Source organism: Crocodylus porosus, unplaced genomic scaffold (genome assembly GCF_001723895.1).
Source record: "Crocodylus porosus isolate Cpor-Errol unplaced genomic scaffold, CroPor_comp1, whole genome shotgun sequence".
NCBI lineage: Eukaryota > Metazoa > Chordata > Crocodylia > Crocodylidae > Crocodylus > Crocodylus porosus.
In genome coordinates, this window is record NW_017728931.1 from 140,790,249 (window position 1) to 140,811,073 (window position 20,825).

General features: G+C 46.7%; 1 protein-coding gene across 2 annotated transcripts in view; it reads left to right on the forward strand.

The window, feature by feature from the left end:
* The first annotated feature begins 15,878 nt into the window (after positions 1-15,878).
* The window catches only part of EXOC4 (exocyst complex component 4), a 568,367-nt gene continuing 563,420 nt past the window's right edge, over positions 15,879-20,825 (forward strand). For both annotated transcript variants that reach the window (XM_019543773.1, XM_019543775.1), the window contains exon 1: positions 15,879-15,983. In XM_019543773.1, coding sequence (XP_019399318.1) covers positions 15,898-15,983 — 86 coding nt within the window. In that variant the 5' untranslated portion in view covers positions 15,879-15,897. The remainder of the gene's footprint in view (positions 15,984-20,825) is intronic.

Consider the following 20,825-nt stretch of genomic DNA (forward strand, 5'->3'; position numbering starts at 1 on the left):
GAATCCCACCATGTTTCTGTTAGCCCTATGATACCTGGGTTTGAACTAGCTATTCTGAGGGCAAGTTCCTCCTGTTTATTCCCCATACTGCGAGCATTGGTATATAGGCATTTAAGGCCTTGCAAGACTGTGTGTGCCACCCCTCATTTAGGGAGACGGTCTGGACCCCCATTTCTTACCTGAGAACGCAGCTGGAGGACTATGTCCAGTTCTGGGCACCGCACTTCAATAAGGACGTGGAAAAACTTGGGAGGGTCCAGAAAAGAACCACCCATATGACCAGGGACTTGCAAAACAAGTCTGTCACGGAGTGGGGCCTAGGAGCGGCTGTGACCCCACTAGCGCCCCCTACCATTTCAATTAGGCGATTCATCTCTTATCTCGCCCGCCACATCTTGCTGGTATATATAAGGTTCTATGGGAGGCTGCCTTTTATCTCCTAATGCACGGTGTTATGCTGAACTATCCCCCCGTTCCGTATGAGGTGATTCAGTGCACCCCAGCCTTATGGGCAATGCGTGCCTCCTACCTTCCCTTTAGCATGCCCCAAGCCTCACAGCTCTTCCTGGACTTATCTGGTCCTTAACCTTCTCTGCCCTACCTGACGCCCCCGGGCTTGTCTCGCAACTGGCGCCCCTTCTCTGGCGCCCCCTGGGCTTGTCTCGCAACCGCCCCTCTACTCATTAGCCCTATCGGGCTTACTGGTGGTGCTTTTGCCCACTGGGGTCGGTGCCCTAAGCCTTTCCTGGCCCCTCTGGGTTCCTGTCAATAATAAGTGTCCAATTAGGCTCAGGCGACCTAAGCCTTACCTGGCCTCTCTGTCCCTTCTGGGTTCCTGTCAGTAATATGTGTCCAGCAAGGCTCAGGCGGCCGTAGCCTTACCTGGCCCCTTTGGTTCCTCGGGGTTCCTGTTACAGTGGAAACCCTCCAGAACGCCTTTTAAGTCGCAGCCCTCTTGGGGTGTCTGTCAATAATCCACGCCCCTTTTGGGGTTGCTTCACTAAACGTGCCCCCCCCCGGGGCTCCTCTCGAATATCCGCTCGCTCCTGCGGCTTCTCTCTGCTTTTGCCGGTCTTTCCGTAATCACCGACACTGCGCCACCCGGCGCCAAATAACCGTGCCGTCCCTGGCACTACTCGTTTGCCCCCACAGGGCACCGGGAACCCCCAAGCAAATGGGAAGCTCCCGTGAGGCCTCCTCGCACCCCTACAGCCTCACCTGGTCCTCCGGTGTAACAATAACCAAACAGAACCACAAGCCACACGGCTGTAACATAACAATAAGCCTACCGGCTAGGATGTACGACCCAATCCCTCCAATCTCTCCAGCCAAGACTCTCAGGGAGGGTTCCTTCTACTCTGCCACATGAGGCAGCTAGTCGATCTGTCAGTCTGCTCGCCTCAGTTCTGCTCCCCTGCAGAGCTCCTGCTCCTACAGCTGCCAGAAGAGAACTGCTAGCTGGGCTTCGGCCTGGGCTGTTTATAAAGGCACAGCCCTGCCCCCTTCTGGTCACCTGACCAGCACGGTTGCCCCAGCAACCATCACCTGATCTGCCCCCTGTGATTGGGAGCTGCCCTTATTCCTTCATAGGAACAGGGCACCTGCGTGACCCTGTGACAAAGTCATATGAGGAAAGGCTGAGGGACTTGGGCCTCTTCAGCCTACAGAAGAGAAGGCTAAGAGGGGACTTGGTAGTGGCTTACGGTATATCTGGGGAGCACATCAAGAACTTGGTGAACAGCTGTTCACCAGGGCACCCCTGAGGAAGACCAGGACCAATGGATACAAGCTCCTGGAAGGCTGCTGCAGGCTCAAGTCCAAGAAAATCTCCTTCACAGTCAGGGTGTCCAGACTGTGAAATAAGCTTCCTCCAGAGGTGGTGCAGTCACCTACCCTGAAGGTTTTCAAGAGGAGACTGGACAGTGACCTCGCTGGGGTCACTTGAACCCAGTTGTTTTTTCCTGCTTAGTGCAGGGGGACTTGACCCAATGATCTGCAAGGTCCCTTCCAGCCCCTAACAATCTATGAATCTATGAATATTGACTGCTTCGGGGAAAGAATGAACAATGAAATAATCTATACCACACGCCACCGTAACAGCCTCTCCTTCTCAGACAAAAAGGCCATAGAATCACTAAGATCCAACCACCAAATAGTAATAAAACCAGCAGATAAAGGAGGAGCTATAGTTATCCTTATCTGTGAAGACTACATAAAAGAAGCCAACAGACAACTCTCTGACACTATCTAGTACAAAAAACTAGAGGAAGATCCCACTCCCCCTTTCACCTGAAAACTCAAAACTACCATCAAATCATTTCCACCTGAACAACAAGAAAAACTACAGAACTTGATTCCCCCACACTACCTAAACCAGGGACTTTTTACATGATCCCTAAAATCCCCCAAAAAAGGAACCATGGCAGACCTATCATATCCAACCATGGAAATATCATGTTTCATTGAATCAATCCTAAAACCTCTTGTCAGCCAAAGAGTGAGTTTTATCCAAGACACAACAGACTTCTATGAAAACTTAAAAACATAGACCAATTTCCCAGCAACACCCTCCTAGCCAGCATGGATGTTACCAGCTTATATACCAACATCCCACACCAGGAGGGCATCCAAGCCTGCCTGGCTTACATATCTACAAGAGCAAGATTACAATTCAGAGTACAGACCTCAAGATATTACTGAATTTATACACTGCATCCTCCCACACAACTACTTCTCTTTCAATAACCACCACTTCCTCCAGACCATGGGCACAGCTATGGGAACCAAAATGGTCCCATAATATGCCAATCTTTTTATAAGCCAGCTGGAAGAAGACTTCCTCAAGGACTGCACCATCAAGCCTTTGGTACACGTAAGATATATAGATGACGTCTTCATCATTTGTTCTGAAAACCTGCAATCTCTGATGGATTTGCATAAGAAATTCAAAAATCATCACGCCTCCACCTGACTATCTCTTGAATACTCCAGCAGCAATATTTCCTTTCCTATAATCACTATCCAGAATGGTAAATTACAGACCACCATATACAAGAAACCCATGGACCAATATACAGATCTGCATAGAACCAGCAATCACCCTAAACACACCAGGAAAACTGTAATATACAGCCAAGTGCTCTGATATCACTGAACTTGCACTGAGGAGAACACCCATGATTGTCACATCACACATCGCAAAAAGGCTTTCACCCAATAAGGACACTCCTGCAGAAAGAGAGATTGCATTTTTGAAAGAGCCACCCAGATACCACATGAAGAATAGCTGCAGTACAAAAAGGAAACCCACATGAATCACACACCACTAGTTATGACATATCACCCCTCCCTGGAACCTATATGGAAAATCGTAAAACAACTGCAAACCATACTAGCAGACCCAATTCTTAAAGAGATATTCCCAGAACCACCCATCCTAGCCTTTAAATAAGCACCAAACTTCGCCAACCTCATCACCAGAAGCAAATGTCCTATGACCCAAAACACACCAAATGGATCCAGACCATGCCATGAAAAGAAATGTAAACCTGCCAACACATCTCCACCACCCCCACAATTACTACACTCCACAACAGAGCCTTCACCATTCCTGGATCTTACACCTGCACCTCCAGAAATATAATACAACTCATCCAGTGCATCAAATGTCTGGATGAAAAATATGTAGGAGAAGCCAAACAACTGTGTTCCAGAATGAACACACACTGAAAATCTATCAAAAACAAAAATACCCAATTACCTGTGGGTGCACACTTCTCACAAGAAAACCACTCTCTCTTCAGTCTCTCAGTTCTAATCCTCAAAAGGAATTTACAAAACACCTTTTGCAGATGAGCCTATGAACTTCACCTCATCAACCTACTAGATAAAAACAATCATGGACTAAATATAGACATTGGACTTACAACTCTATAACCTGCCTGCCATCTGATACCCCAGGTAACCTTTCTACTATTTACCAGCTATATTCTTAACACCAGGTCTACATTCCCTCCTGCCTCCCCACCTGTTTCTCACCCACTGACTGCCTCAGTTTGTATTTTCCCTGACTGGCATCCTCACACACTGGCCTCTGGCTTCCATTCTGTTCCATTCAGGAAGAGACCAAGATTAAGCTAAATGGAAAAGTACTGTTGCTTTTCAACTATCAAAGAGACCAACTGCAGATCCTTCCTCAGGCTGATGAAGGGAGTTTGTACCTGAAAGCTTGCAAAAAAAATGTCCTACTATTTTAGTTGATCTAATAAAAGATATTGTATCTTTACCCAAAGAACCTTGCCTTACTATATGACCAACTCCCACTGAAATCAATTGAAAGCTTTTAATCATCTTCCAATGAAATATGTATTGGGACTATAAACAGGGCCAACCTTTGACCAAGTGGGAATTCCAAAGCCCCAGGGACCCATCCATTTTAAATTACATCCACTCCATGGCCCACTTTCAAAAGGAGATCCCATAAATGTGTTTGTGATATTTGAATTTCTCCTTAATTGGTCTGACTCCACTGCTTGCTTTCCTTAGCAATCCTTTAGTGAATTTGGGGCACTGGGAGTGTTAGTGAGTTTAGACCAGGTGTTAGGTGCTAGGTGTATGAGCAAAGACCATATAGAGTTGTATCTAAGAGGATGAAAAATTGCCAAGGATATAAAACCTCCTGCTCCAGGGCAGAAGCCAAACATAAATGTCTGAGGGTCAGGAAGAAACTTCTATGACTAGATTATTCCACACTTGTTCATTATGGGGTTCTTTGTGCCTTCTTCTTAATCATTTTATTCCAGCCAGTATCTGAGACAAAATCTTGAACTAAATGAATCTGTTAGTCTGATCTAATCTGTCAACAGTATGTTTCTACAGATTCCATAATTGCAAGATGGTTTTTATCTGGGTCAAAAAAAGTGAAGGGGAGGTGGGGGGAACCCCAAAGATTTTTTTAAAACACTTTTTTTACCAGGAAAACAGCCCACTTTCCATTTAAGGTTTTTTAGCTGCTGCTTAGAGGAAGTTGCCCACACTTTGGATCTGATTTCCTGAAGGAATTGCCTCACCGCAGGCTCTGTTTCTTTGATAGTTGAAAAGCAACAGTACTTTTCCATTTAGCTTAATCTTAGTTATTATTTTTTCTGTGGCAGCAACACATAATGCGACTTGGGAAATGTCAGGAGGAAAAGAACAATAAGAAAACGTTTAAGCTGTATCTCAGTCTTGGTTCCCACTATAAAGACTGGCGACTTTTTCACCTGCCGCATGGATTGCTTACTTCTTATTCACAAGCTGAAACAAGAAAGATTTGAAGGCACCTACGTGCCAAGAAGAGGTACTGATTATTGTCATACAGAAAGTCTGATAAAAACAAAAGACCCTTCGCATAGATGTAAATAATGCTAAATAGGAAAAACAAGGGCATTCAGATACAGAACTTATCATTGGGCCAAAATCTGATGGCCTGAGTTTGTCTTTATTTCTTACTCAGGCGAACGCATATGGCCATGGTTCAAACTCAGTGAAGTATCAGAATTTAGCTCATCTAGATGAGACCCAATATCTGATTCGTGACTGTAACAGGGAGGCAGAGGGTCCTGCTACTTCAGGGGAGAAAATGCAACAGAAATGTCGACAGGCAGCTCGGAGGTGGGCAGGCAGCCAGAGACCTATAGCTGCAAGTGCTTAATGCGTGGCTAGCTATAGACCGTAGCAATAAGACAGTAGGGAAAAGCAGCAAGGGAGCCACTGCACCTTAGCTACAGAAACATCAGCAAGCCACTGAATAGGCTGGAAGGACCAACACACCTGTGGCTGGCCAGGCGGGGCATCTGACTGGAATAGCCCAGGGGATATAAGCTTGGGTTTCTGAGGCTCAGGGGCCAGTGCAGCCCTGAACTCAGTGTGGAGAAGAGCTCCTTCCAGCTCAGGCTGGCAGAGAGAGGAAGCTGCAGGCTGAGTTGGGTACTTCCAGGAGCCAAGGGAGCCAGTAAGTGGGGAGATGGCTTTGGGAGGAGGAAGGCGAGGGAAGGGAGGGGAGCTTTGAGTGCTTGTGTTAGAAGTGGTTGCTTGCATTTCTGTTCTAGTTTTAAACCAGAGGACTGGGTTGTGTCTGTAGGCGAGGTTTGGAGGCCACATACCAGGGTGTCTGGGGCAAAGGGGCAAGGGAAAGCATGAGCAAGACAGGGGCAGGCTAGAGCCAAGAGGGCTGGAGCCTGTGCCTTGAGAGATTGAGGCACAACAGAAAAGAAGATGAGATTCAGAAACCAGGCCAGATGAAGTGGGTTGCATGGGCTGGAAGTCTACAACCAGCAAGATAAAGCCCAGGGGGCTGAAACCTGTACAGGCTGTTGAAGATGGACACCTGCAAAGCATGGGCATGGCTATGGGGGAGGCGGGAGGCCTTGATTAATGTCCTTAAGGAAATGTAGTGCCTGGGGACAAAGCTGGTGCTTTCCAGGCATGAGAGGTAGAGAAAGATGTGAATCAGAGCTCACTTTAAGGCCCTGGAGCAGCCACCTTAAAGGACAGGAATATCCATCAAGGCGTAGCAGCCGAGACAAACAAGGGCGGGTTCCTTGAGGAGCTGAGATGAGGCATAGATAGCGGGGCATCACAGGCTGCCCTTGGGGCCAGGGCCTACTGCACTGACTAATTTTAGATCAGTGTAATATCGAGGATGCCACTAGAGATGCTTCTGATTTCCACCCATGAAAAAGGATCAGGATTAGTCTTAAGGATGGCCATGTAAAAGGGGGTCAAAGGCATACCTGCAGGCTAACCTAGCTGGGCCAAAGCTACCTATACAGCAGTAAGCTGGGGGAGCAGTGCAGATTTCCAGGCAGCCAGAGGATAAAGGCTGCAAGCAGTGGAGCTAAGCTGCAGCAAGGGGATGGCGGGAAAGGCTGCCCATTAGATGGAAGGAGAAGCCCCTATAAGTGATTAGGGAGTTACCCAAGCAAAAAAGGCAGGACTCTGGGTCATATCAGCCCAGCACCTGAAGGGACGTGATCAGTCAGGCCTGATGCATTGCAGACAATAACTTCCAGGAGAAAGGGGGCTGGAGGAGCCACCCTGCTGGAGACACCAAAAGACCCTGGGAGGTGAATGCTTCATGGGAAGACCAGCCAGATGTTTTACCTAGTGTCAGAGAGGGTGTAGTGGGGCCAGGCAGTGTCTCTAAAGGGATACCATATACCATTTGTGAGGCATGGAGGTGGCTATAGGGGCAACGGAGACCATGAACATCTGGTGTCCTAGGGCACCCATAGGGCCAGACAGGTAACTGATTGCCTGAGTGACAAGCTTACGGTGAGCTAGACCCACTCTTGGTCCTCAAGGCAGCCTCTCCAACCCTTTTGAGTAACAGTCAAAGTGTGGCAGGAAAAATAACAGGGAAGGGCAACCTGAGGGATCAGAGGGTGCAGGAGTCATGTGCCTGCCAGGGGGTGTCTCACAGGCCCTTAATGGAAACCATAGGTCTGTTTCCATGGACTATAATGCAAATCAGGAGCAGTTCCTTGATGCCCAATCTAGCAGCATTAGAACCAGCACAATTTCATGTGATTAAAACTGATTTAAGAGGAGAACCTGTATTAACTTGTATTAATTTTTGCATTTTCATACCTCATTGCAAGGTCCCTTAGACATGTGGAAAAGCAGATAGTTAAGAGGCAATTTACACATTACAGTGATGAGTGGATGACACATCCTTTAAAATAGAGGTGTCAAACTCAATGCCTACCCCACTGCCCCAGACCAGACTTGCACTGCAAGTCTCCTTGCAGGCTGGAACTGGACCAGGCGGCAGGGTGAGCAGCAGGGCAGGTACTTACGCAGACATTTCTTGGCTCTCCTTTTCTCTTCCCTGCCGTCCTACCACTTGCGTGTCTCCAGTGAGGCCCTGTACCTGGGAATTAGGCAGTGGACCTTGCCTTTGCTTGCCCCACTCCTGAGTTCTGGCCCTTCCTCACTGGCCAAGTGACACCCCTGCTTTAGAATAATGAACAACAAGGAATATGTAAGAACCACTGGGTGTTTCTACACGTGAAATTAATGCTACAGAAACTCTGGTGCATATTACACCTGAGTTTATTGCTCCTGGGTGCAGTGTCTTCATGTGTGTCTGGGACCTCAGCGCACTGAGCCAGGCCAGAGCAGCCCCAGCTGGCAGGCAGATCAGCTTGCCAGGCTGGGGCTGCTCCAACCTGGCTCCGTGTGCTGCAGAGGGGCTGGCTAGGGCATGAGGGTGCAGGGCTAGCTGGCAGGCGGCCCCCACACTGAAGCACCCCTCGTGCCCTAGCCAATTCTGTCAGCATCTACACGTGAGTTGCTGTGCATTAAAGAACACTGCTGCCATAGGATAGTATTTGTGTTTACAAGTACTGTCCTATGGTGGAGTTAATTAGTTTACCGTGGCCTAATAGGCTGTGTGTAGACACTGAGGGTGCATATACACATACTACTTTTTTCACAGTCAAGTCAGCTTAACTTATTCAAGTCAATTTAACACTCAGAGCATATATGCATCTGGAGCTGAATTGTGTGAGGTCTTTTTTCTGCTGTGTAGATGCACCCACTGAGGGATGCATCCTGCCCTCGGCTACACTGCATGTGGAAGTTACCTGAGCCCTTGTTGGAACCTATATCTTTAGGCTTTTAAAAATGTTCTCATCTCCCCCATCATTCAGGCTGTATGCCCAGTGGTAGATAATGAGAACATGGTCTTCATACACCAAAATACTGGAGCTGCCTTTCTCTGCTGGTATGGCTGGGCCAGCAAAAGACTAAGCCATAACTGACCTGTGTAGACATAGTCTCAAAGATCAGGGCCACCTGCAAAATATACTGGGGTGCTGATTTGTACAAGACTATTCTTTGTGCCCCTGTAGCGGCTAGCGGAAGAGGCTGCTGGTCACTTCTTAAGAGCTGGGGGAGAACATGCTCTTTCTATAATAATCCCACTGCCTGTTCACATTGGGGGTGGCGCAGGAAAGGAGGTTTGGGACTGACCTTGCATCCTGGACTGAGATGTGTAGAACAGGAACATGAGGGTTGAGGAAGGACTTGTCTAGTTCAAAGGATTGATTTTTGAACTGTGGTCAGAGGTGGTAAAAGGAATGAGGGCTGCAGAGACTTGGTTGCAGCTCCCTCCTGCAGGCCAGGTTGCAGAGGCACCAAGTCAGCTCTGCCTTGCACCACTGTGTTGGGATTCCCAGAGGATTAGACTTAGAGCTTCAGTATGCCTTGTACCACCTCTCTATTCTGCCAAAGAGTCCACCTCTTCAATGTGGGGGCTGGGGGACAGTAATGGGGTCCCCTACATTAGCAAATTGCTCTCCTGCCTAGGGAAAATTCTCTGCTGACCTCCTCAGGCTGTTTAAGTCACCTTATAACACTTTTATAATATTAATAATTAATCTGTCTCCTAAGAGCTGCAATCATGGACCTGGATCTTATTGTGCTGGTTGCTGTATAAACACAGAGCAAAAACTACTCTGTGTGGGGGTGCATCTACATGTGCATTAATGCACTTTAGTTAATGTGCATTAAATCTAGTACCTCCATTGTGAGGTACTAGGAAACGGCACATTAGCCTGTCTTAATGTGCATTAATTAAAGAGAATGGGTTTTTTTAAGTGACACAATGCACATAAGCCTGTTTTAATGTGCATTAACTAAATAGCACATTTTAGTGACACTTTAATGTACATTAAAATAGGCTTATGCACATTAAAGTACATATGTAGATGTGCCCTGTTCCAACGGCCAATTAACAAAACAATATTGACCAGGAGGCCATTTGTAAAAAAAAAATCCCTCCAACCAGCATCTAAAACACCTCCTGTTTGAATCGCCAATCTCAACCAAAGGCAGTAATAAAAGTACCCAGAAAGTCAACAAATCAGAGCTTTCTCAAATTAGGAGGACTCAAGTTCTAGCTATAACTATAAGGTAACAGATCTCATGTGGACAGTCCATTCTGGAACAAAAGTCACTTTATTTTGAAATAATTACTCTGCAGACGAACTGTACTGAAAGAAAAGCCACTTTAAGTCTGCACTCTGTTCTAGAATAAGAGTTATTCTGCAATAGCTGGTGATAGTATATATAGATTATTCCACAAGAACTACTGCAGAAAATTTCCTCTTCTAGGCAAGCCCTAAGAATACCATGCCTCCAATTACCTCATATTTCAAATACAGAGATTGTTTATACATCTATGGGTATTGTTAACTTCCCAGCAGATTTCAGCAATTTTCAGGCAATTAAAATTGTTCAGGTGCAGCTTTGGGTTTAAAAAACAGCTCATAAATAGCTGCAAATAGAGATGTCTTTGACATGATTGAATGAACTTGGTCTGGAAACACCTAACAGCTATTAATGTCTGAAAATCTCCAACTGCATCTGGGAAAGATTTTCTGCCTCCATAATAATAAGAGTTTGTTTGTTTGGTTTTTTTCTCATTAGGATTCAAATGTGCTTGGCAGTGGAGGTGTCATTATCTTAATTTTTCAGAAGGGGAAACTGAGGCATACAGAAGTGAAATGCCTTCCTCAGGGACTTCCTGGAGTCCTAAGTCCTGGTCCAGTGTGCTAGCTACCAGCACCAAGAGCAGGATGAGTCTTAGGCTGACACCAAAATATAGAGCTTTTATCCAGGAAAATAAAATAGGCTTAGGTTGATGGTGAATGAATCCAGTAGCATAACAGAGGGGGTGGGGGGTGACCTGAGCACCAGCTCTAAATACCAACTTAGACAGAAATGCAAAAATAATAGTTGCCACCTCTGCTCTCCCAGCCACCTCGCCATGCTACTGCAGGCAACCCAGCCTCAGCGACTGTGCCATCTACTGCTGTGGCTCAGGGTGCAGAACTACCCAGTTATGCTTCTAGATTATTAATTCCCAATGCGTGGGGTTGGGATTAATTCCCAAGGGTTGCCACCTTCTGGCCACGTGATGCACAAACTACAGGCCTAAGTCTTTGCAGCTTTATTCCTTGTGCCTGTGCAAAGTGCTTGAAAATGCTTCCAAGTCAGAATGGGGGCGTTTTACACTGTCCTCACTTCGCACGCATGCGTAAAATGACACAAGAGGTCCCGTTATTTTATCTCACCCTGAGCTGCCAGGTCACAGCTCTTTTGAGATTCAGTCCTCATTCAGACTTAGAAGCAGGGGAAAAGATGGGTTTAAAAGTATGTTAACTAAGCCATTTGAATGGTTTAGAGGATCATAGGAAAGTAGGGCTGGAGGGGACACAAGGTTACCCAGTTCAGCCCTAAACCATCCCAGTCAACTGCCTGTCCAACCTACCACTGAAAACTTCCAGGAATGGAGATACCATAATTTCCCTAGGCAGACTCAGAGTCAGAAAAGTCTTCCTAACCTCCAACCTAAGTTTCCTTTGTTGCAGTTTGAGGACTTTGCTCCTACAGCCACAGAGAAAAGTCTCTATATTCATCTTTATAATCGCCCTTCAGGTATTTGAAGACCTTAATAAAGTACTGCCTCTTCTCTTCTTTCAGCCTTGCCTCGTAAGTCATGATTCCCAGACTTCTATTCATTTCAGTCAGTCTCTGCTGGACTCTCTCCAATCTGTCCCCATCCTTGAAGTGTGGCACCCCGAACTGGACACAGGACTCCTCGTGGGGAGGCCTCACCGGTGCCAAACTGAGCAGAAGAATCACTTCCCTTGATTTGCAAGTGACCCTCCCATTGATACAACCCAGGGGGCTGTTGTTTGACAGCTTTGTAGCACCCAGACAAACATTTATCTAATCTGCACTGAAAAACTTCCAAGGACGGAAATTCATGGTCTTGCTAAGTCATCTGTTTCAGTGCTTAATTTAAGTTGTGTCTTGTTATGGGAGATCAATGCAACATTACAGCAAACTAAAATATTGAGTGCACTAGGAAATTATTTTTTTCATCTGAAAATGTGTAATGGCTATGAACATTTTTTTTTTTCGTTTTGGTTGACAATTATTGAATTTTCGTTAAAAATATTTTTTTCCCCAGCGTTTTGTCACTGAAAAAGCAGAAGATGGTTTGTGGTTTTTATAAAAACTCAACAAAAGACAAAATTAAGTTTACTGCAAAAATTACCTTTCCCCACCCCACCCTTTCTTTAAATAAAAGGGGGCTTTGAGTAAGAATTTTTCTCCCAGCTGTAATTAAAACTATTATGACACGGCTCCATGACATAATGTCAAAATGTTATCACATGCTGTTGAAACTTCCTCAAATTACAATGTCTCACCACATTAACTTAAAGTATTATCATGCCTAATTGAAAGTGAACCACTTTATAATAGCGTGCCACAACATTGCTTCATCCCATGGCATCGAGGAGACCCTACTGCATTATGATGCTTCACTGTGTCGCCGCTTCTTCTTTATGCAGCGATGAAAACTCATTGTGTTCTGATTTCACGCTGGAGTGCTCTAACATCTTTGCATAGCACAGTGCTTCTCCACCAAGTGCCATGGCACCCTGGGGTGCCTTGAAATCCTTTCAGGGGTGCCACAGTGGGTGTTAAGTGGGCAAACATGATTCACAAGATTTAAAACAATAACTGATTTCAAATAAGAATCCACAGTGCAAACAGAATTATCATTTCTGATGTGTGGTATTTTTGAGTTTTTTGCACCAGGAAAATTGCTGTATTCAGAGCATAAGCATTGTCAATTATGGGGTCAGGCCATAAGTCCATCTTGCGCAGTCTCCTGTGTCTCACAGTGGCATGCTTTATAGACACCTCCAACACTGGCCCCCTCTGCAAGCAGAAAGAGGCTGTGGTACATGCCAGCCTGCAGCCCCTTCACTGCCTCCTCCTGCTCAGGCTCTGCCTGCACTGCTCTCTGCACCTTTTTGTGTATGCACTCCCCATCCACAACTCCAACAAATCCTTGGATCTCCTGGTCAACATTATCCTGGCCCTACCAGGTAGCGATCTATCTGACTCCAGATCCCTGGGGACTACGGGGCCATGTTCCTGTTCCTTGTCTGTTCATGTCTCTGGGCAGAGTTTCACTGGGCACTGCCTGCTGGCTCCTTGGAGTCCTCCAAGGGGCAATGGGCATTGTCTGGTGTGCTCTGCTCGGTGTCCCCACTTGGTGCCTCTGACTTTCACTCCTGTCCCTGTTTTATCTTTTATTTGTCTTGTATATTCAGTTGATGCATACCCGGTAGCACACTCCATTAACAGGGCAAGGGGGCTAACCGTTGCTCCATGGGCACAAGGTATCACTGTGTCGCACAGTCACAAAGTGCGGATGCTGAAAGAGAGATGAACGGGGTCTGAACACGGATTTTCCCCCGGCTGCTCCTCTGTCTCTTGCAGCCTGCAGCACTGAAGTCCTGAATTGGAGGCTGTCCTCTTACACCCCTGCTCCGTACCAATCGATGGCCTTTTCTTCCAAAAATGTGTCCGATCCCTTCTGGAATTTGGCTAAACTCTCGGTGTCTACCGCATCTCGTGGCAATGAGTTCCTCCCTTTCATGGCACGCGGTGTGAAAAAGATCTCCCTTGCCCTTGTATTATTATTTTCCTGTAGTCCAAAAATGAGTGAAAACTAAGACCTGGCATTTCCTGAGGGCTGGCTTGAATTTAACGAGGGGCACTTTAAATCTCACCATGGGCTCTATGTGAACTCCCTCAGCACCTTGCGAGGCCATATCACAGCACTGTGCTGATGCCACACCATGCCCACTTGCCTTGTGATGACTTTCTGCTTTCCTCCCTTTCCATCTCCTGTGATTTAGTTCTTCTGAATAGGGGTAAAATTTAAGTGCAATTATAATACAGTAAAATAGGAACTCCCAGGGGTAGCAGGGAGCCTTTTGGACAAATGCCTGCCATATGGAAAGTGCTCATAAAAATAAAATCAGAATTGTAAAGAAGCAGAGCTGGAAGGGACCTCCAGAGGTCATCTCATTCAACCCCCTGCCTAAGGCAGGATCATCCCTATCCAAACCATCCCATACAAACTATAGACTAAACCCAACTTAAGACTACTGTCAACCCTGACACAAAAAAGCAGCAGAGGTAAAGCAGGGGAACCATGACAGCCAGTGTCCCTACTTCTACAAAATCTTGTCAATATTTATTCAGGAGGTCCCATGTAGAGGGCCAAGCCCGCTGCTAGAGAAGTAGGCAACCTCCCCCACCCCCAGTCCATACCAACCCATTCATGGGGTAAAAAATTCCTTCCTGACCCCAGACACAGTGATCGGTCTGACCTTGCGCGGAGGGGCAAGACCCTCCAGCCAGGAGCCTCAGGCTTTGCTTGCAGCAGGAGCACTGATGCACCCCAGTCCAAGTTCCCAGCCGCGGCTGTCGCCAACGCACGATGCCTCTGTGAAGGCTTAAAAGCACATGGAGCAGAAAAAAGGAAGGGGGCTGGGAGGCAGTAACCAGCAAAGCTCAAAAGCATGGGAAATACCCAAGGCATCACTATGCCTAGATCATCCCTGACCAGCAGCTGTCCAACCTCTCCTTGAACACCTCCACACCTTCCCCAGCCATCATTTCCACCACCTCTCTGTTTGAACAATAAAGAAGTTTTTCTGGATAGCCATTCTAAACTTACTTTCCTGCAACTTCAAGCTGTTGATCTGCATCCTCCTCTCTGCAGCAAGGGAGAAAAGGTGCTTTCCCTCTTCTTTATGGCAGCCCTTCGAGTCTTTGAAGACGTCCATCACATCCCCTCTTAAGAGCCTTTTCGGCAAGCTCACCATGCCCAGCCCCTTCGGCCTCTCCTCATCTGACTTGCCTTCCAAGCCCTTGATCAACTTCGTTGCCCACCTCTGGACCTTGTTTGACATCTCCATGTCCTTTTTAAAATGTGGAGCCCAAAACTGCACGCACGTGAGGCCTAATTAGTGCCAAATAGAGAGCCACCATCGCCTCCCGTGTCTTGCACTCAGTACAACTCAAAACCACATCCACCTTTTGTGTGGCCGCATCGCAATGCAGACGCGTATCGAGTCTGTGATCTATCAAGACTCCCAAGCCCTTTTCCGTCTTGTGAGCTGCTGTCCAGCCAAGTATCCCCCATTTTATATTTAATTACTTCTCCCACTTAATTACAGTTTCATTGTTTCATAATTGTGAGGGGCTGGAAGGGACCCTACAGCTCATCAGGTCCAGCCCCCCCTGCACTTGGGCAGGAAAGACCACTGGGATCAGATGACCCCAGCCAGATAGACTTGTTTTTATTTGAATTTTTTAAACATTTTATTTAGGGTTGTTGGTTGTAGCCGTGTTGGTCTAAGGACACAGGCAGACAAGGTTCTTTGGGTGAATCTCTGATATCTTTTATTAGGCCAATTAAATAGTTGGAAAAATTGTTGTTTGCAAGGTTTTGGACACAAGCGCCCTTCGTCAGGCCCAGGGAGGGTCACGGGGGAAGGGACCCTCCTGGCCCCCACCTTTGGGGACCCCCCATTGGGGGGACCCTCCTGACTTCCCTTGGGGACTCCCCATTGTGTGCTCTCTTTTCATTGTAATTGGCTTTAATGTTATTTTAATTTTACATTAAAAAAAAAATTAATAATTAATGTTATTTTAACTTTTTCATTTTTAAAAATTTAATAATTAATGTTATTTTAATTTCCTCCCCCTCACGGGCCACGAGTGGAATAATGATCCATACTTAATGGGAGGAGCGATGGGGGAGGGGCCGTGTGGTGGCACCGGGAAAACTACAACTCCCAGGGAGCCCCGGGGCGCCCCGTGCGCCGCTCAGACGCTTGATACGCTCGTCCCGCCTTCTCTCGCTTCCCATTGGCTTGCGGAGCCGCCGCTCGCTAGGATCCTCGTCTGCTATTGGCCGCGAGGCCGCCAGCATGGGTGTCCGCCCCGCGGGCTGGGAGGGGGTGTGGGCTCAAAATGGCGGCGGCCGAGGCGGCGGGCCGGTACCGGAGCACCATGAGCCGCAGCAAGGACCCCTCGGGCCTGCTCATCTCCGTCATCAGGTAGCTGGGGAGGGGCCCTCCTGCCCTCACTTGGGCACTCCCCCATTGCAGCCCCCGTCCTGCCCTTCCCCCCCGAGGGACCCTCCCCTCCCCTCCCCCACGTCCTCCCTTCCCAGGCAGGGCAGGGAGTGACGGGCACCTGGGGAGCACGGCGGGCTTCCTCCTGGGGCCCTTTCCTCTCACAAGGAGAGATGTCTCCAGGCGGAGGGTGCTCCATCTCCAGGGGCGTGCAGCCGGGGAGAGGAAGGCCGGGCAGTTAATACAGGCAGCCCCTGGACTTACCGCACGATCGGTTCCTGAAAACTGCATCTTAAGTCGAAACGTTGAACTTGAAACCAATTTTCTCCTAAGAAGCACTGTTATAAATGGGGATTGGTTCCTGAACCACCACCCGATACCCTATTTTCACTAAAAATACCCCAGAATTTTGTACTTGATCAATTATAGATGAGGAATATAGCTACATTAATGTATTTATATTGTAAATAGAAATCGTATTGATTTGGAAGGATGTCTTTGAGGTGACTTGGTTGGACTTTTTGAAGGGTTCTTGGCTGGCGGCTTCTCAGGAGTCTCGGCCGCTTTCTTAAAGTGTCCAAGGAAGTTTGGACAGATGTTCTCCAGGGAGATGGGTGACGCAGAGAACTTGTTCGCTGGCGTGGTGCGGGTCGGCTCAAGCGTTGTAAATCGGAACTGACATCAGCAAGTTGAAACGGTGTCGCTTTATAAATGTTGTAAGTGTGAAACGTTGCAAGTCGAGGACGGCCTGTACCAGGAAACGCGCCTGCACGCTTCTTCCCCGTCATTGCTCCCAGCAGCAGAAGGACTTCCAGGAGTGCCGTTGTTGGGCCAGGGATGAAAGAGGAAGGGGAAAACCACACAAACGCCAGCCAGTGGTTCTGTCTAGCCAAGCCCTGACCCTGCCCATATCTTGGTGCACTCTTGTTCCCAGGACCCACTTCTCCTCTCCTGTGTCAGAGGAGGATTTAACTCTGCTACCTGGAGCCATGTGGTGGCCACGCTCCGCTTGATTGTGGGGTGCTCCTGTGCCCTTTAAAAAACACTAATAACTCCCTTCTCTGCTGCTTATCGCTAGCATGTTGACAGCCACCTTTCCACACGGGTGCTCATTAATGCTGACCTTTTCTGCATTTGCAAAGATGGCTGTTTGCTGTCCCCGTGCATGTTGTCATCCCGGTGTAACTCCTGTGCATTATAAACTGGTCGTCGTAATGTCATGTTATAAAACTGAGAGGCATCATGCCATTTTGGAGAAGTTAAAGACCTCTTTCTATGTGGAACAGATTCCTAGAGAAGTGGGGCTGGAAGGGACCTCCAGAAGTCATCTAGTCTAGCCCTCTGCCTGAGGCAGGATCATTGCTGTTCAAACCATCCCATACAAACCCTCATCTAAACTCTGCCTAAGAGTTTTATTATTGTTTCCTGTTTACAGACTATTTAAAGACATCCAAGCCTTTATACAACTGATTGGAAAAGAGTCCTGCATTACTTCAGTGCCCTGAAATCTGTAGTTTTTTAGGCCTTACAGAACTGTAGGATAAGAAATGTACTTCTGTACAGGCTGTACTTCTAGCTAGCATCTGAGATGAGTAACATTGGTCTTTTAAAGTGTAACAGCAAGAGCATAAGAGACAAATCATAAATATAGTGAGATGTGAAGTGTGGGTTTCTTTGGCACAACCATTTCTGCCTGTTTCCAAGTTCATGGTTTCCTGGAGAATAGAGCTGGATGGGACCCACCCCCCTCAGCATGTATCCATGTCATAACAATTACTTGATAAATTGTCCTATTTGTTTAGGATACAGAAAGAATCAGAACTTGGGGTAGAGGTGATATCTTTTATTAGACCAGCATTTATATCTAAAACGAGACTGTGTTTTGCAGATTAAGCAGAGGATCAGCATGCGGTTCCTCAGCATTAAGCTGAGAGGGAATGTTAAATGTTCATTAACTTATTTTTCTTAAATATATAAAAACTTGCATTATATTTGAAAGAGAGAAGGGACTTTAATTGAAGCTTTCTATCTTCCTAGTCAAACAGGCAATTTTGAAATGAGCAGTACTCCGGCAGACTCCAAATTCTGTGTTCAGTCATACAAATAGCAATGGATGGGAATGTTAGCATAGCGGATGCCAATGTTTGTATGAGCAAACACTCTTGTCTGTAAAGTTTTACAGAATAAAGCCTGTGGGCTGGTACTGAATGTCATTGGTCCATATCATCCTACATTTGTGTGTTTAGAGGATTTAAGAAAAGAAAAAGAACCTGAGGCCAATAAAAATGTACCCACTGATTAAAGTCCCTGTGGAATTAGTGGTTTCTTGAGTAAATAAGCATGCTGGGAACAGGTGTTTAAAATGGACTATGGGCCCCTCTACACATGCAGGTAAAGCCATGGTGGGATCTAATGCACAATCCACACAGTTGTGCCTTCTGCCATGCCACATGTGCGTGGCAGGAGGCATGACTGTGGGTTCATGCATTAGATCTCCCTGTACCTTATTGCCAGTTTCATGTACCCCCAGGGTAGCTGTACCTCCTGGCTGGGTCCTGGCACCCAGTGTCTGTACCTACAGGATTCGGGATCCTTTGCTTCTGGGACCCAGGGTTGGCCCCTGCTAGGGCTGAGAGTCCCCTTAGTTGCAGAACTTCCAGCCCCCCTGCACTGCCCCCTCGCCTGATAGGGCTCCCAGCTGCAGGGGAGACCCTGCTACATGTGCAGATTTAAAGCTGGATAGTACCCATTTTTGAAGTCTAACTTCATAGCTGGTTGGAGCTTTTTAGGGCATGATGGCTACTTTGCACTTGTAGCTGGTGTCAAGGTAATTGTACAGTTAACCAGTTTATTGAGCTATACCTATAACAGGTAGAGGTGATTCCTGGAAGTGAAACTGGCTGTATGTGTGTGTGTGTGTGTGTATGTGTATATGTATATATATGTATATGTATATATATGTATATGTATATGTATATATATGTATATGTATATATATAGGACTTTAACCTCACTGTATTTTCCTTGTCTAAATGGATAAAAATCTAGAAAGTTTGCAAAAAGGGCAAATAGTGACAAGTTAACTTGACTTACAGAAAATACAATAGATTACTGAAAGTGAAAGGAAGTATAATGTAACTTGAACATTAAAGCGGTTCATGTGGGGAAAGGAAAAAAAACCCTTTGAAAGTGTGTGTGTGTGTGTGTGTGTGTGTGTGTGTGCATGCGCGCAAGCATCTTATGGTGGGAAGAACTGAAAAGGTCAGTCATGTAGAATTTAAAATGATTCTTTACCAGTGTCTCTAATGATACTTTCACGAATGGCTTCACTACTTTTCAATTGCATGGAGTATGAGCTGCGGCATTAGACATCAGTTTTGCTCTCCAGTAGATTTCACTCTTGCACGCAGTGCTCTTGCATTTGAGATGTCAATATTCAGGTATTTCAGTACTGTTTAGACCGCTATCTTTTTACAGTAAAACAAACAAGCAAAATGCCTGATTCTAGGTAAAGTTCCTTGCTCCCTTCCTGATAACCCTACAGGTACTACCTTTAGGTTGAGAATAAAGCATCTAACGAGAGAGAGTTAAAATCTCTGTGCTGTAGATCAGTGATGCTCAATCATTTTAGACTCAAAGCACTCCTCCTTAACTTTTTTTGAGTTTAGTGCCACTCTGTTTAAAAAAAAAAATTATTACAGTGCATAAATATGACTGGAAACTCATTCTTAAAACACTGGATTGGTGCACAACCATAATATAATTAATGAGACCATTGAACTTAGTGGAATCCTGATTGAGACTAGAAAGCTACTATTAAAGGTCCTGTCCCAAATCTTTAATGTATTTGTCCTCAGAGAAGCACCCTGAAGCAAGATGAGGTACGGTGACTAAGGGTCAGACCCATTTCACTCTGAAGTTGTCAAAGAGTCACTTAGGAGTTTGAGTGTGAGCTGTAGAAATTGATTATATATATTTTAAATGTAAAATGAGATTTGTTCTAGCATGGGATGCTTTTGCTGTGCGGCTGGTCCCCCCCTCTATGGGAAGGGCCCATTTGGCACAGTGCAGCATGGGGAGGCATGTAGAGGGCAATGGGCCTGGTGGAAACTCTTGCTGACTTGCCTTTGCTGCAGATTCCCTTTGGGAAGGAGCTTCCGAAGTGAAACCTGCTGCGTTTCCTGGGGAGCCAGGGAGTAAGGGTCAGCTTCTCCTAGCGAAGAGTGTCCTGCATGATTTTTTACCTTCACAGCTGTGGCTGTAGCTTGTTACTGGAAAGGGAAGAGAGGCAAGCACTGCTCTTTGGTCTTGACGAGAGCAGGAAATTGTCCCCAGAATTGCATTGGTTGTTTTAGGCAATTTTTACTCTGGCCCTGAATGGCATCTTGTGGAAATAAATGCATGGTGGGTTACCATATGCCCAGGTTTTCCCAGACAAGCCCTTGTTTTTGGCTCCCTGTGCTTGTGTCCAGGCAGGTTTTTAAAATCTGGGCGAATGTCCAGGTTTTTGCTTTGCTTGCACTCCTCCCAGCACATGCAGCTTAGATGTTTGGGGCTGGGAGCAGCAGCAAAGTGATTGGCCATCGGGGTCACGTGCTCTGTGCACAGGCCCTAGAGAGAGAGAGAGAGAGAGTGCATGCACATAAGAGCTGCATGGGCAGCAGGGTTGGGAGGACAGGGGGCTCTGGATTGGGAGTGATGAGCACTGAGGGAAGGCAGGGGGCTGCAGGTTGGGAGCTGCGGGTTGGGTGTGAGGGGCACTGGCAGCACTGGTGGGGTGGGCAGGGGCTGCGGGTTGGGAGTGATAGGCACCAGTAGGGCGGG